Source organism: Montipora capricornis, chromosome 8, assembly GCF_036669925.1.
Source record: "Montipora capricornis isolate CH-2021 chromosome 8, ASM3666992v2, whole genome shotgun sequence".
NCBI classification, from domain to species: Eukaryota; Metazoa; Cnidaria; class Anthozoa; order Scleractinia; family Acroporidae; genus Montipora; species Montipora capricornis.
The window spans coordinates 37,616,983-37,632,757 of record NC_090890.1 but is presented as its reverse complement, the minus strand read 5'-3'; the positions used below and the strand labels follow the sequence as shown (position 1 = coordinate 37,632,757).

General features: G+C 41.0%; 2 protein-coding genes across 2 annotated transcripts in view; one reads left to right on the top strand and one right to left on the bottom strand.

Moving 5' to 3' along the window:
- Positions 1 to 201: 201 nt before the first annotated feature.
- The window catches only part of LOC138014452 (uncharacterized), a 77,245-nt gene continuing 61,671 nt past the window's right edge, over positions 202 to 15,775 (top strand). Inside the window, 4 exon segments of the mRNA XM_068861526.1 lie at positions 202 to 306; positions 7,089 to 7,164; positions 8,146 to 8,329; positions 14,181 to 14,419. Coding sequence (XP_068717627.1) covers positions 7,110 to 7,164; positions 8,146 to 8,329; positions 14,181 to 14,419 — 478 coding nt within the window. The 5' untranslated portion in view covers positions 202 to 306; positions 7,089 to 7,109.
- Positions 1,254 to 4,563, bottom strand: LOC138013984 (loricrin-like). Its single transcript, XM_068861017.1, has 3 exons — positions 4,160 to 4,563; positions 2,840 to 3,360; positions 1,254 to 1,384 (listed from the first exon to the last, which is right to left on the bottom strand). The coding sequence occupies exons 1-3, from the start codon at positions 4,561 to 4,563 to the stop codon at positions 1,254 to 1,256; spliced, it is 1,056 nt and encodes a 351-aa protein (XP_068717118.1).

The window sequence follows — 15,775 nt, the reverse complement described above, 5'->3', positions numbered from 1 at the left end:
ATTATTTTCTCACGGCGAAATAACCACTAGAGGACCCTTATTCCAAGACGAAAAACAAACTTCAATGTTTACTCACTTACGATATATCTAATTCAAGAGAGCAATCAAGAATTTGTTTTTTAATCTCCTATCTCAGCTAAATCGATTTCAATTAGTTTAAGGAACAATAGAAGATGCCGGTGAAACAGCTAGCAAATCCTTGATGGTAAATAAGAAAGTTTTTAAAGCTCCAATAAGCTCGTCTGGAGGCACTTTCCTTTCGCCTAGCGAGGCATTGAGATGTTCATCGCCGTCGAGTAAAAAGAAGTGAGTTATTTTCTAGTTCTTTCTCTTGGGTTTTTCCTTTGTTTTTAACGACAATTTACTCCTGATCATTCTCAAGCGACCCACAATTATGAGAAAGTAAGATTTTCCCTTTGCTTCTAAACAAATTTTCTTAAAAACCTATGCATTTAGCATAGCGTCGCACGCTATCCTCCGAATGTTTCCGCCATAGGTTTCGGAGGATCTTTCAGGCCGGCGAGGCTTGTAAAGAAATGTTGCGCGATGCCTGTAGCTAACTATAACAGGCACGGAATGTATGACATTATTGATTAACCGTCCCATAAATAATAAAGAAGAGAAGACAAAAAATAGAAGCAAACACAAGCACTCGGCCTGGAATTGGAATTTCTTTCGATAAAGAAAGTGCGTGGGACGGCTTCAAATACAAATAAGCGCGATACAGGCAAAAGATTCATCCGAGGGTGCCATTCGAAAAAAAAAAAAAGTATATAAACTGACTGAAGCTTTCACACCTTTGTGACGGAGCGGCCTAAAAATTGCACATGCGCAACCATATCGCACGGCAGTGGACACCGCGGCAAAATGAGTGCGCATGCCCTGCTTCGAACACATTCGAGCTTTTGAGATATTTGTTTTTGAGTTTATTTGGCGGTGAAGGAAAAGTTCTTTTGTACCTTTTGATGATCAAGATCTCACGCTCAACATGGACTCGACAGAAAAACTAAACAGTAGTTCCGAGTTGTTTCCAACGAGAAGGTCAAAAGAGGTAAGCTTATTTTAGGCATGAATTTATTTGTTTATGTCGTTTCCATGAGTTATCTTTCCCAAACCATGTTTGCTCGTGTTTCGGTCACACCGTTGAAGACCTAACAGTTGTAAATTTTAAACTGATAACATTTTTCGTTTACTGTTTTTCGATTAAGGGCAATTCCTCTAAAAACGCGGAGGGTTTTGACACAACGGAAGTTTTAACCTCTGACATGTGATACGAGAGCCATGGATTTTTCTGTGACCTGGTTGTTCACAGCAAGAGCAATGGCTTTTCTGGTAGATGGCGATGCTCTTTCTTTTCCAGCTCTGTGTTGCTTTGCAGGACACACTAGGTTGTGGTATGATTAAATTTAATTGATCACTAGATTTCTGTTGATTTCATTGTCCCAGTCATCTGACCTGAAGAAATCTTGTGGAAAGTTTTGATATCTGGCTGGCTGTCATTTTGACTGTCATTACTTTCAAGATGTGAGCAACTGTTTTTATCTGCACTGTTTGACAAAACCTCTTATTAAGGGAGTCAGTTAAATTTAGTTGTTTTTATAAAGGGATCTTTACAAATAGGGCACAGATTTCCATGTTTTTTTCAAGCATCTTAAGTGACATCTGACCATTTGTTGTTGTTATTTGTTACTATTGTAGGTTTGTAGTTTCTTTTCGGTGTGGAAAAAGTGATCCTACCAGTGAATTCTTATGCCAAAAAGATGTTTCTGCCCATGAATTAGCCTGAATTTCAGTCGCCTCTCTCCCCGAGTGACTTAGCGAGTGGAGGAGGCGGCTGAAAATCAAGGCTAACCATCAGTTTAAAGCTGTTTAATTAGAGCTAAGATTTTTGCAGCTGCCTCTAACGACAAACAGTGCAACATTTTTATCAGTCAAGGAAAAAGGCCAACAAGAATGGTTACTCGTAAACGACTCCTATCAATCAGCTTAGAAAATTAGCAAAAAGGTATTTCACGAGGGAGAGCCAGGTAATAAATGGAACCAGGAGTCCATTACCCGGAGCTTCCATCTGTATTGTACCCTTGAGTCAACCCTTTCCGTATATTTCTATTTTTAGATCTACTAAATAGTGACGTATGTGATTGAGAATAGAATACAATATGATTTTATTTGCTCAGTTCATAGTTAATGTACAATTTAAAGTCGGAAACAAACAGATAAATAGATAAAATGATCATAATTACAAGTCTAATTAATTAATTTAATTTGAAAGTTTAAAATTGCCACGCCGGTTTAAAAATATTTATCATGGAGATTGATCATGCGCAAAAAATTAAAAAAACAGGTTTGACAAGTCGCAACTGGGCTAACTCATCCATTTCTTTGGATGAGCGCAAATCAAAGAATGTCGAGGCGGCTGGCAGAGTCGTCTTTCCTCTTCCCGGCTTATCACCACAACTACTGTGACCACCGCAACTACTGTGACCGCCACGACCACTGTGACAACCATAACCACCACAACTACTGTGACCACCACGACCACTGTGACCACCATGACCACCACGACCACCACAACTACTGTGACCACCACGACCACTGTGACAACCATGAACACCACAACTACTGTGACCACTACGATCACTGTCACCACGATTACAACCACAACTACTGTGACCACTACCACCACCACAGCTATTGTGACCAATACGCTCACTGTCACCACGATAACCACCACGATCACTGTCACCACCATAACCACCACAACTACTGTGACCACCATGACCACCACAACTACTGTGACCACTACGACCACCAAGACCACCACGACCACCACAACTACTGTGATCACCACAACCACCATGACCACCACAGCTATTGTGACCAATACGATCACTGTCACCACCATAACAACCACAACTAACATGACCACCACAACTACTGTGACCACTACGACCACCACAACTACTGTGACCAACATGACCACCACAACTACTGTGACCTCCACGACCACCACAACTACTGTGACCACCATGACCAATACGATCACTGTCACCACCACAACCACCACGACTAAGACCACTGTGACCAACATGACCACCACAACTACTGTGACTCACATGACCACCACAACTACTGTGACCACTACGACCACTGTAACCACCATAAGCACCACAACTACTGTGACCACCATGACCACCACAACTACTGTGACCACCAAGACCACCACAACTACTGTGACCACTAGGACCACCACAACTACTGTGACTACAACGACCACCATGAACAACACAGCTATTGTGACAAATACGATCACTGTCACCACCATAACGACCACTGTGACCACCATAACCACCACGACCACTGTGACCACCATAACCACCACAACTACTGTGACCACTACGACCACCACAACTACTGTGACCACCACAACCACAGTGACCACCACAGCTATTGTGACCAATACGATCACTGTCACCACCATAACGACCACTGTGACCACCATAACCACCACGACCACTGTGACCACCATAACCACCACAAGTACTGTGACCACTACGACCACCACAACCACCGTGACCACCGCAGCTATTGTGACCAATACGATCACTGTCACCACCATAACGACCACTGTGACCACCATAACCACCACAACTACTGTGACCACTACGACCACCACAACTACTGTGACCACCACAACCACCATGACCACCACAGCTATTGTGACCAATACGATCACTGTCACCACCATAACAACCACGACCACCACAAATACTGTGACTGCCACGACCACTGTGACAACCATAACCACCACAACTACTGTGACTACCACGACCACTGTGACAACCATGATCACCACAACTACTGTGAGGACCACAACCACGACAACTACTGTAACCACCATGACCATCACAACTACTGTGACCAGTACGACCACCACGACCACCACAACTTCTGTGACCACTACGACCACCACAACTACTGTGACCACCATGACGAATACGATCACTGTCACCACCATAACCACCACAACTACTGTGAGCACCACGACCACAACAACTACTGTGACCATCATGACCATCACAACTACTGTGACCACCACGACCACCATGACCACCACAGCTATTGTGACCAATACGATCACTGTCACCACCATAACTACCACAAGTACTGACCACCATGACCACCACGACTACCACAACTACTGTAACCACTACCACCACTGTGAGCACCATAACCACCACAACTACTGTGACCAGTACGACCACCACAAGTACTGAGACCACTACGACCACCACAACTACTGTGACCACCACGACGAATACGATGACTGTCACCACCATAACCACCACAACTACTGTGACCACTACGACCACTGTGACCACCATAACCACCACAACTACTGTGACCACCACGACCACTGTGACAACCATGACCACCACAACTACTGTGACCACCACGACCAGTGACCACCTTGACCACCACAACTACTGTTACCTCCACGACCACCACAACTACTGTGACCAATACGATCACTGTCACCACCACAACTACTGTGACCACCATGACCAGTGACCACCTTGACCACCACAACTACTGTTACCTCCACGACCACCACAACTACTGTGACCACTATGACCACCACAACTACTGTGACCACTACGACCACCATGACCACCACAGCTATTGTGACCAATACGATCACTGTCACCACCATAACCATCACAACTACTGTGAACACTACGACCACTGTGACCAACATAACCACCACAACTACTGTGACCAATACGATCACTGTGACGACCATGAACACCACAACTACTGTGACCAAAACCTCTTATTAAGGAAGTCCGTCAAGTCTAGTTTTTTTTATAAAGGGATCTTTACAAATAGGGCACAGATTTCCATGTTTTTTTCAAGTATCTTAAGTGACATCTGTGCATGAAAATGACCAAGTGATAATAATATTATTGTTTTACTTGATCAGTTTCCTGTTGTTTTTTAAACATGTCATTTATTCTTATTCCAGTGCCTAAGTCTAAAACTCTTCCTGGCGTGTGTGTGCTGATCTGGTCAAACATGCATGGCAAGCAACATTCCAGATTGTTTTCAGAGATTGTGATGAGGAGTTCAGCGTTGAATATTTTATTGGTTTTGTGATGAAAAAAGCCAGGGTTGTTATTCATCTCTCATTTTTTCCTGCATGAGATCCTGCATGATGACAACAGTATTACTGCAAATTAAACATCACAGATGTGAGCATGTCAGTGATTAATACAAGATGGTTTCCAAACAGCTCTTCAAAATTGTCTAGAAAAGGGACGATAATTATTTACTTGCCACACCTTCTAAGTCAATGTTTGACCAAGCAAATATAATTTGGTTTTTTTATTCAAGTAAACTGTCTTGCTTTCATTAATACAGCTGTATGTTATTCTAGTCTTTCTCTTGCTGAGCATGGGTTTGGATATTAACTTCTGAGAATGCTCCTACTTGTAATAGTCTTAATAATGAATATACGGTACTTACAACAATAAAATTAGAGAGATTTTTGAGTTACTGTATATTGTGTTTTGTGGTAACACATACCATAGTAGTTGTTGTGATTGTTGTTGAAAATGAACCAGATAGAGTTAATGTGGGTCCAGATAGAGCCATTGTGGGCCTATCATTGGGTAGTGAAACTGGATCAGTTTTGCAGAATAAAATCTTGGAGTATGAAGCAGAATGCCTCTAGTCTTGCTGGATGTATGATTACATTCCTCTTTCAGTATCTTTACACACAGTGCAAAATTTAGGCTGGATTTTTGCTGGTGCAATGCATGCAAAAGTGAAATGAGTATTTTCCAAACACATGCAGGTGAATGTTTTCTATGTTTCATTATTATGATTCTCATGTCTCCCCACCCTCATCCCAGCAAGGCTCTACAAGGAGATCGACGAAGCTGGAGAAGGAAAAATGCTGAAAAAATATTTTCAACGATGGACCACTACCAAACTCCAAGTAAAAGGGAAACATCAAGTAGCATTGGAGTCAAATTTATTCTTAGTTTCAAAACGTTTTTGCGATCCTCTCTTAAAATTAAGACATATTTTCCTTATTTTATTGCCTCGCTCTTGTAAAAGTAACTAGTGTTGTAAAATATGAGAATGGAAGGCAGGGAAGTGACTTAGCCATGTTGCCGAATGAGTGGGATGCGGGCATGAAAAGAACTTAAGCTTATTTCTCACTTTCAAATGATTCCAATGAAACAAACAGAATTATCATTCTGCCCTTGCAGATGTTTACCCCGCGTTTTCCTTCTCAGTGCTCAGTTTTCCCCCCAGAAGTTTACCAACGCGGAGACCATCGCGACTAATAACATTACGAACTTCGTCCTTTTGCTCTAGCGCTCGAATGCAAGGTAAAATTCTCCTGGTTTGAACAATAGTTTTTTGGTTTGAAAAGACACACGGAAGATTAGTCTTTCAGGAAGCTCTCTTCAAAATTTAAACCTTATCAATGTAGTGTTGTCCTTATCATCGCAAAATGAAAACAAACAGAGAATTTAAATTGCCGCCATTTTGCCGCGCTGTTGTTTCTATGGCACATTTGATTGGTACCAGTCCCTCGCGCGTGGAAACGATTCGCGCGAAAGCTCAAGCCTGCGCTCTCATTTTGCCGCGGTGTCAAGGCAGTGGCATACATCTTTTCCTCCACAGAGACCGTGGTACTTCTGGCCAGCAAAACAAACCCTGAGGAGAGGGGGTTAGTTGCCTTTCGGCTGCTCTACGCAGAGTCACATCTATATATACGTATTTAACAAATGGAAAGATTTCATTGTTTTGGGATTTGATTAAAAGAAGCCCTTATAAGCAGGGCATAGCCCTTCAACTTTTTACGACTAAGTACCGACTTCAAAACCTTGTCAGTGACGAGGAAAAGTAAAAGAAAAAAAGCAATAACAACATAAAGCAACAACAACAAAAAAGATGTCGCATTAAAGCTCGGTTAATATCTCCTCCACTTCCCACATTGGAAATTAATTAAACTTTTCTAACAAAAAAAAAAAAACAAAGGAATGAATAAATGTTACATTTTTTATTTGCAGATTGTTATTTCGTCAATCAAGATGCGTCTGTGTCTTTTCTTCTTGGTGATTGACGTGCTTTTCGCCATCGGCAAAGGTGTCTTGCATTACTAGCAACTTCATTAACTTTGATTTCATTTTTACTATTTCTTCTTTAGCTGCCAAAAGTGTAAGCTTATACCAAGAGAAAATGAGGGGACAGAGAAGGAGGCTCCCGGTCCAGCCCTTGGGATATGGCATGTCCACGAAATTTATTTTTAGACGAGCGGAAGCCTGCCGTGGCGTCCCCGTGCGGGGCAACCTCGCTCCGCTGTTTGAAAGGAAATATATTTTAAGCAGACTTTCACGTGCGCCATCATGTTCTCTTTTCACTAAGAACTTGAGAGCGAGGCAAGACTGCATGCGGACGTCTCAGAAGGCAGACTTCCGCTCGCCTAAAAATAACCTTCGTGGACATAACATATCCCGGCCAACGCCTTGAGTCTCCCTCTCTGTCCCCTCATTTTCTCTTGCTTATACCGATCAAAGCCCAGCTTGAGAAAGTAGAGCCGCCCTTCTTTTCTCACTTTCATAGTTATTTTTAATATCTACTATTAATACCATTTTGCAAACGCATTGAGGCTTTTTTCTCTAAATTAATATCCACACCGTTGTCTCTAATTTTAATCGTGGAATGTGGACTCACACTTTCCAATGATATTTTTAAGCAACGTTCTCGTAGCAATCATCGTCGTCTCGCCAAGGTCCCTAATATTGGCGACACGTCAACTTCCCGGGTTGAGGAAATTAACATGTCGTTTCGAGTTAATGATCAAAAGAACCGTGGGCTCAAGGGTGAAAAATAAACCGGGTGAGACTGGGTAAAAATTTAAATGGCGGAGAAATTAAAAGTGTCCGCCTAAATTGTGCGATTAAAACGAACTACTACTTTCGCAATTTTGGACCAAAGCAGCCTCAAATTAGGAACAATGAAATTGCGGTATTTTTTTTTATTGCCGACGAGTCTTACTGCACCTTGATCGAAAAAAAAATGCTGTCTACTGATTAACCTTGTTATACGTTCGTTTGTTAATTCTAGGTGCTTTGCCACATACAACTTGTGAGAGGACGTTTGAAAAGGTCGGTTGCTTCGTAGACAATACAAGACAAGGCGGAGCTTTGAGAACCCTTCCTGATCTCTTAGTTAACGACAGAGATCCAAAAAGTGATGCTTACGATGGTCATCGGTTGGACTGGAATAAATGGCCTGAGTCAATTCACAGGTAAAAAATATAAGACCATATTATACTTGAGTTACATACGGTAAATAATGGCATTAGGACCGAGTGGAGTCCAATTCGTATAGGTAATCATACGAGTTCTTAATCACCGAATTCGGTCTGTAATCATACGAGTGCTTAATAAAATCGGACGACCGTGTAGCGGGAGTCCGATTTGTTTCTACATCTACACGTTCCAGCACTCGGCAAAGTCCTTTTGACTTATGGCTGTTTTTGCTTAGGTGGTATCATACACCACAAGCCTTTTTAGAGACATAACGCCAAGCCAGCCACTTCTGGTGGAAAGAACACACTCACAGAGGGCAGCCACAACACCGGGAACTTCATCCCCTACTCTTCTCGAATAGGGTGTGGGTTCTTTAACGTCCCACAGAGAGGTTATGAACATGGAAGATATTTCTGAGACAGGGCTTACGATTTACAGTCCTTATCCGAGAAGACTTGGAAATGGTCGGCCATTAGTTTCCAACAAACAAACAAACAAACAAACACTTTATTTATTGAGGGTGAAATACATTATTACCGGTTACCTGGTAGTTTAATGCCCCCTCCCTCCCCCCCCCCCCCCCCCCCCAAAAAAAAAAAAAAGGAAAAGAAAAAAAAACCTTCTAAATATAAGGGGTGCGTTCGATTGGGAAATCTGGATAATTTAGATCTTAAAATCTGGATCATTGGATTTCCAATCGAACAGATTCACTAATTGGAAATCCTTGTCGGGTAAGGATTTCAATTAACAAAATCCACTGCGAAATCAGTTTTCGGATTTTGGGTTAGATTGGAAATCCGAAGATCCAGATTTTAAGATCTAAATCCAGATTTCCCAATCGAATGTACCCAAAAACACCTACCGTACTTACAGTTAAAAAATTAAAAAAATATGCTTAAAAGGTCCTGCTAATCTTAAAATGAGGAGTTTTCGGTAATGAAGTTATTCTGAGGCGTTATCCTGAAATTTGAGTGGGAAATTATGTTTCTGTATGAGTTACCCAGATTATTCCATAGACGACATGTACTTGAGTGAAAACTTCTAAGCACAGAATTTCTTTTACAAGATGGTGTTAAAACGTCATTAGAGACAGCATATCTAGTACGATAACCATGTGTAGACCTGACATATTTAAAATATGAACTGAAATATTCAGGACAATGACCTTGGCTAACCTTGTGTAGCATAAAGAGTTTTCTAATGCGTACAATGTCATCTATAGGTAAAGCCAACCTAATTTATCAAAAAGTTCAACAGAGCTGTCATTGATAGTGGCATCCAATATTGATCTCGCACATCGTTTTTGCACTTGTAACAACCTTTGAAGGTTTTCAACAGAACAGTCACCCCAAACAGTACAACAGTACTCAAGAATTGGCTTAATGAGAGCATTAAATAACATTTTTCTACATTCAATAGTTAAATAGACTTTTGCCCTCTTAAGGAGGCATATCCTAGAATTCAACTTTTTTATAAGATAGTAAATGTGTAGGTCCCAAGAAAGAAAAGGATAAACTAATAACACCAAAAAGTTTTTCTCCAACTGATTCCTCAAGTCTTACGTTGTCAATGGAAAGCTCCAATGTAGTTATCTCACTGTGATAGAGTTTTGTAGCAGTACCTGTAAGTGAGTGCTTGGTCTTTTTACTGTTACATAGACCAAATGCATAAATGGGGGCCAAAAAAATATTCTTTTGTTTATGTGCTAATTAGACTCACTAGCCTCGTTTGCATGTACAAAATACAAAAGAAATGTTGCTTGAGAGCGAGGCTAGTGAGTCTAATTAGCACATAAACAAAAGAATATTTTTTTGGCCGCCATTTATGCATTCGGTCTATGGTGTAGGTTGCATTTCATTAAGTTTAAGCCAGCTATTTGCTTTACCTAGACTCACATTTAGAGTGACAGACAAACCCGGCAAGCATATGCGTGATTTTTTGGGCTTTTTTATTTTTATTGTAGTCTAGTTTTCTATATTTTGGGGGCGTTTTTAATAAATCATTTATTCCACGCGCTTGTTGGATATGAGATGATTATAGCCAACTCGGCGCTACGCTATCTATCATCTCATATCCAACCCGCGCTCATGGAATAATTGTTAAATATGCGTTACAAACGAACATGTTTTGTATAGGGACGTAGCAGGTCGTCATATAAGAGGCATCGAATTATACCGTCAGGAATATACTACTTCATGTATGATAGAGCTGGAAAGGAACTTTAGTTAAGCGCCAAAATTTCACAATCATGGCGGAAGGTTCCTCAAAGGGGAAAGACTCATGGGACGGCTATGGGAACAAAAATGGCGGTCGCTTTTGACAACATATTCATGGCCGAAATCGAAACCAACCTACTGAACCAAAGTAGGATAAAGCCTATAGCATGGAGACGTTATATCGATGACTTTTTATCCCTTTGGGACACGAAAAGAGAGGACCTCGATATATTCATAGTGCAAACAAACAAACACATAACATATAGATTTAGCCTAGCCTAAAAGCGGAGCTCCCGTCTCTAATCCCAGAAAGCAAATTTATTATACACACTCTTTTTTATGAAAACGTCTAATTTTGGAGCTGAGGCTGAACGTTCTTATACTGATAATTTGGCCTTGTGAGGTTGAAAACGTTCTCAAAGATGTTCTTAATTTTACATGGTCTAGTTTTTTAATCTATCAAAGTGTTTGCTTTGATGGTGGTGAAGTTTAATATTTTGTAATGATTATAAACAAGAACTGCTCATTAACTGAGATGTGTGTCATGCAATGAGAAAACCATCGTTATGTTATACTAAATGTGCCCTTAAGTATTTGGGTTAATTTACATTTCTTTACCTTTATTTAATGCTTTCATTTAAGATACAAACAACAAAATAAAAACGTTCTCAATCGACTCAGTCTCAGCCTGAGGAATGTTCTTAAAACATTCTTATAATTTTGGTTAGTCTCAGCCAATGTCAGCCTCAACGTTCTTATAAAAAAAGGTTCTTCCAAAACAAAGCAGCTCACAACTGGACATCCATTTAACACAAAAAGCCTATAAATGTGATTGTTGAAATATGTCAGAATCTCTGTCAACACGGAATTGCAAACGTTTTCAGGCCTTCCTCGTTTTTTTAACACAAAATATGTGAAGCAGCGAGGTATATAATTATTAAGAAGGAAAACATTACCTGAAAGCTAGCCGTTGTAAATAAGTGTTTTGTCTCTCGCTCTTAGACTATTTCTTTCAGCTTTAAGTTGATTTTCATTGAAATTTTCTCTTCTTCTCCTTCTTCGGTTTCTCTCGAGGATTCCTTCGCTTAAATTTCTCAAATTTCGTCGCCTCTTCTCTTGTGCTCCTTCCTGCTCTTTATCCCGTTTCTCGTCACTAATATGATTTCCCGCCAGAAAAGCGCGGGTTGCCGATACAACGCTGCCACACGATTTCCCGCCAAGGAAAATTGCCCCAACACTCCCGTCCCTAGAGGCTGTCCTGCCTCCACACCTCCGTCCCGACAGTCTGTATAAGTGGATGTACGTGACGTCACTGTACGGGCGGACGTACGTGACGTCAGTCTGTGCAGGCGGACGTACGTGACGTCATAACCAAAATTTCTCGCATCGATAGATTACCCAAAAAATCTTACCCATGATGCTCCGCTGGCGTGCTTCGCGCGCTCTGAGCTTCTCCATCATCCAACGATAAAATTCACAGCTGAGATCTCAGACACCGAAATCGCTTTTCTTGACACAATGGTTTACAAAGGAGTGAGAATCGAAACAGAATCGATCCTTGACCTCAAAACCCACTATAAACAGACCGAGACCTTCCAATACACCCAATATACCTCTTGTCACCCAGGTGTAAAACGAGGTTTCATAAAGGGTGAAGCTAGAAAACTGTTACGTACAAAATTCTCGAAAACACATTTCCAGGAGGCCATCTCAAATTTTAAAACGCGACTTGAAGCTCGCGGCTTACCTCAAAACCTAATAGATGGCACATTGTCTGAAGTAAAATTTTCCGGAAGGCAATCGGCATTAAGAAAACAAACAAAAAAGACTTACGAGAGAATAATACCATTTGTCACAACATATCATCCAGCAGTTAAAAACCTGAAACAACTCTTGATGCAAGAATGGATTTTAATATAAAATCAGCCAATGCTGAAAAACATTTACAAAATGCCCACTATAATATCATACAGAAGAGGGACATACTTGTTACAGCAAAACTTTGAAGGCACGTATCACAGCGTCGCAACCGCAAAGACAAGTAGGGAAGTCAGAGGAGGTCTGTCATGATCTTTTCTCTGCTGCCATGAAAAGTGCATGCGCTGTTGCAGCAAGTTTGTTTGTTGAACAACCTAAATAAACTATGAGCCTTGAAAAACCGTCATTCCCCCCATGTATCACAAGCCTCCAAACGGACAAGGCAATGCAGTCCATCAATGTGCCAAAGAAAGTTCGGTCCCCTGACACTGTAAGTACGCCTTCCGATTGTGTTAAACCATCTCAAAGACCGACCAACAGGATCAGTTCGAACCAAACTTGACCTAAACACGTTCACGTTGGACAAAAACATTTCTGTTGCGCAGGTGTCCCAGCATCATGCTGATTCCCGAATTTGGAAAGCCTCTCTTTATCTCTCTAATTAATTCATCTAATTCCGCATCCGAGATTGTAGTATAACGGTTGGAGAATGACTCCATATCCTGAACTCTACGCCAAAGAGTGGTTCTAGAAACCAATAATATTCCCGTTATTTGAGACCAAGTAAATCGCATTGTATTCCGGAGAAACTCCTGCTGAGGTAAAGATATTTCATACCGAGATCGGCCGACTCCTCGACTTCTAGGAGAAACTGTTGCCAATCCTCTGATAGGGTAAATAGACGTGCGCGATGCAGCTACAATTGCCAGCAACTCCCACCTGCTAAATAAGGTCCGTAGCTGTATTACCGAGCTTTCAAGAACCAGAATTCTCGCACGTGAACGTTATTCTGGAAATAATTTGCACTCGTGTGTTTTTCAAAAAGCTCAAATTGCATTCGTCCTACGGGCTCATGCAATTTTGATACTTTTTTATTTCCAAATTGAACTTGAAGTCGTATGATTACCTATACTAATTTGGAGCGATTTATTAAGGTATAAATGCCATTGCCATGATAAATGAAATGGAAATTTCTCTGCCGACATAGCCTGCGGTCAGCACTGTCGAGAATTTTCAAGTTTATATATTTTGGGCTTCAAGAATTTAAGGATTCGGAAGTGTATTTGATATCACCATAGAAACTATTGCGAGGAAAGGCTGCAAGTACGTTTTGTCAGTATGTGACATCGCATGGGATGTGTAAATGCAAGGTGGCTAAGATCTCCCGCCAATTCTTTTGTGCCCTTTCTTTCCAATTGCTTTGCATGATTCTTGATTTGAATATACACATTTTTCTCTGACAGCTGTATGGGTTTTTCTCAAGAAATAAATGCACTTACCCTTTTAGAGCAGTTTTCGAATGAGTGTCGTAAAACCAAAACCGAAAGTAATTACTTTGGCCAATCAAAAAGGACGGAGACAATCCAGTAGACCAATCAAAACTCGAAGTAATTAAACGTAGCCGACACAAAGCGCGGGAAAAATGTGCACGCGCGAGTCACGATTGGTTTTGGTTTCACTTCTGATTGGTTGAAAAAGTGGCGCGAGAACTTTGAACCAATCACTGAGTGAAGTAATGCAAAACCAAAGTAATTATCTCATTATTTTCCACACTCAATTGAAAACCACTCTATGGTTCTTATTAAGCCTCTTCATGCACTGTGATTCATGTTTATTGAAACAACATAAGAAAAACCACCAACCTTTGTTCTAGTCTTGCATGCCGTTGTGCAAATGCCACCCGCGGAAAAGGCTGGAAGGTATTCGGATTGCAGTTCTATGGGGAATGTTGGAGTGGAGAGAACGGTGAAACCACATTCAACAAATATGGAGATGCCAATCCCAAAAAGTGTATTCAAGAGCTGGTTGATCCATTGCCACCTTGTGACAAAAGCAAAGACATGGAGTGTGTTGGAGTACAAAGCACCAACTACATCTATAAACTGAAGGAATGTAAGTTGTGCTAGCCTCCTTGAGTGTTTAGATATGACCAGAACATATGATTCACAGACCCTAGTTGTTCACAAGGTGGATAACTCTATCCACTGTAGCGCAATTGGTTTCGCTATGACTTATCCACTAGCTAGTGATTTATCTGGCGGATAGTGCCATCCATTGTTTTGAACAACTGGGGCCTGAGGCTGTTAAAAAATATGTAGGTATTACCTTAAATGACTTAAATAAGCTCGTTGACACTGTCTGTCACATTTTAATTGCCTGTAATTTCAACGAAGTTTTCCACCTCAGTTCTTCTCCACATATGTCCCAAAAATATTTTGTCGAAGAGGGGTATTTTTTCTATGGTTATACAGAGATACTATTGATCTCAAACGTCCATGGACAATGGGTTTTTCCAGCCCACTACACGGACTGTTGAGTTCAGTCTGCGGTTAAAAGAATTCTGATCACGTGATAGCATTTTTTTTGTAGCTCTGCGGTTTCTAAAATCCTTGCCTTGCACCTGACGTAATGGTGAAAATGTCTCATGGGAATTTGGCTCCATTATTATCTATTATTTTGTTCACCAACATGGCCATCTAATCACGTGAGTACAAGCCAAAACGACCGATCAAGTGACGCTATTCCTTCGTTCTTCCCATGGCCGCTAAAAGAAAGAAACCTAAAGTATGGTCTCCACCTGCTTGCCCTATTGTCATTGAGTCTGTTATACATTACTGCGTCTCATTTCCACAAACAAGGCTAACCACGAACAATGTATTTTCACAAGTAACTGTCAACGTTATTGTCGATTTTCAATCGTGAATTTGTGCGGTCTGGAATCCTTATGCGATATAAGGCGAGATTGCTGTCATCATTTTGTCAGCGAACAGGACTTTGGGCGCGATGCCCAACGAGTTTGTAAAGCAGAAAGGTCTCTGATGAGTCCCTCGGTCGGGATGAAACGAGCTTCGTAAGACTAAACCACGAACAATGTATTTTCACAAGCAACTGTCAACTTTATTGTCAAACAAGGCTTTTCCTGGGTAATAGCTTCTGCCGGATTTACTCGCCGTCAACATCGTTTCACTCTCTTTAGGGAGAGCAACAGAAAATGGCATCACGTGATCGGTATTTTTGAAACCACAGAGCCACAAAAAAATGTTATCATGCGATCAGAATTTTTGAACTGCACATTGAAATCAATGGTCCATCAATTGAGCTGAAAAAAAGCCATTGTCCACGGACGTCTGAGATTGATAGTACTCTTGACTAAAAAAATCCTAGTGCTTTTTTGCAGGGGTGGAATCTATGACCTTCGGATTACTATTTCAGATACGCTTCCATAAAGCTATAGGAGACTCATGTGAA

Excerpts from the sequence above, each read along its gene's own strand:
- LOC138013984 (XM_068861017.1), bottom strand. The coding sequence starts at position 4,563 with ATGGTGGTCACAGTAGTTGTGGTGGTGACAGTGATCGTATTGGTCACA. Across the intron at positions 3,361-4,159 it reads CATGGTGGTCAGTACTTGTG|TGGTCGTGGTGGTTATGGTG; the intron begins GTAGTTATGGTG and ends TGGTGGTCACAG. Across the intron at positions 1,385-2,839 it reads TGGTGGTTGTGGTGATCACA|TGTGTCCTGCAAAGCAACAC; the intron begins GTAGTTGTGGTG and ends ACCACAACCTAG.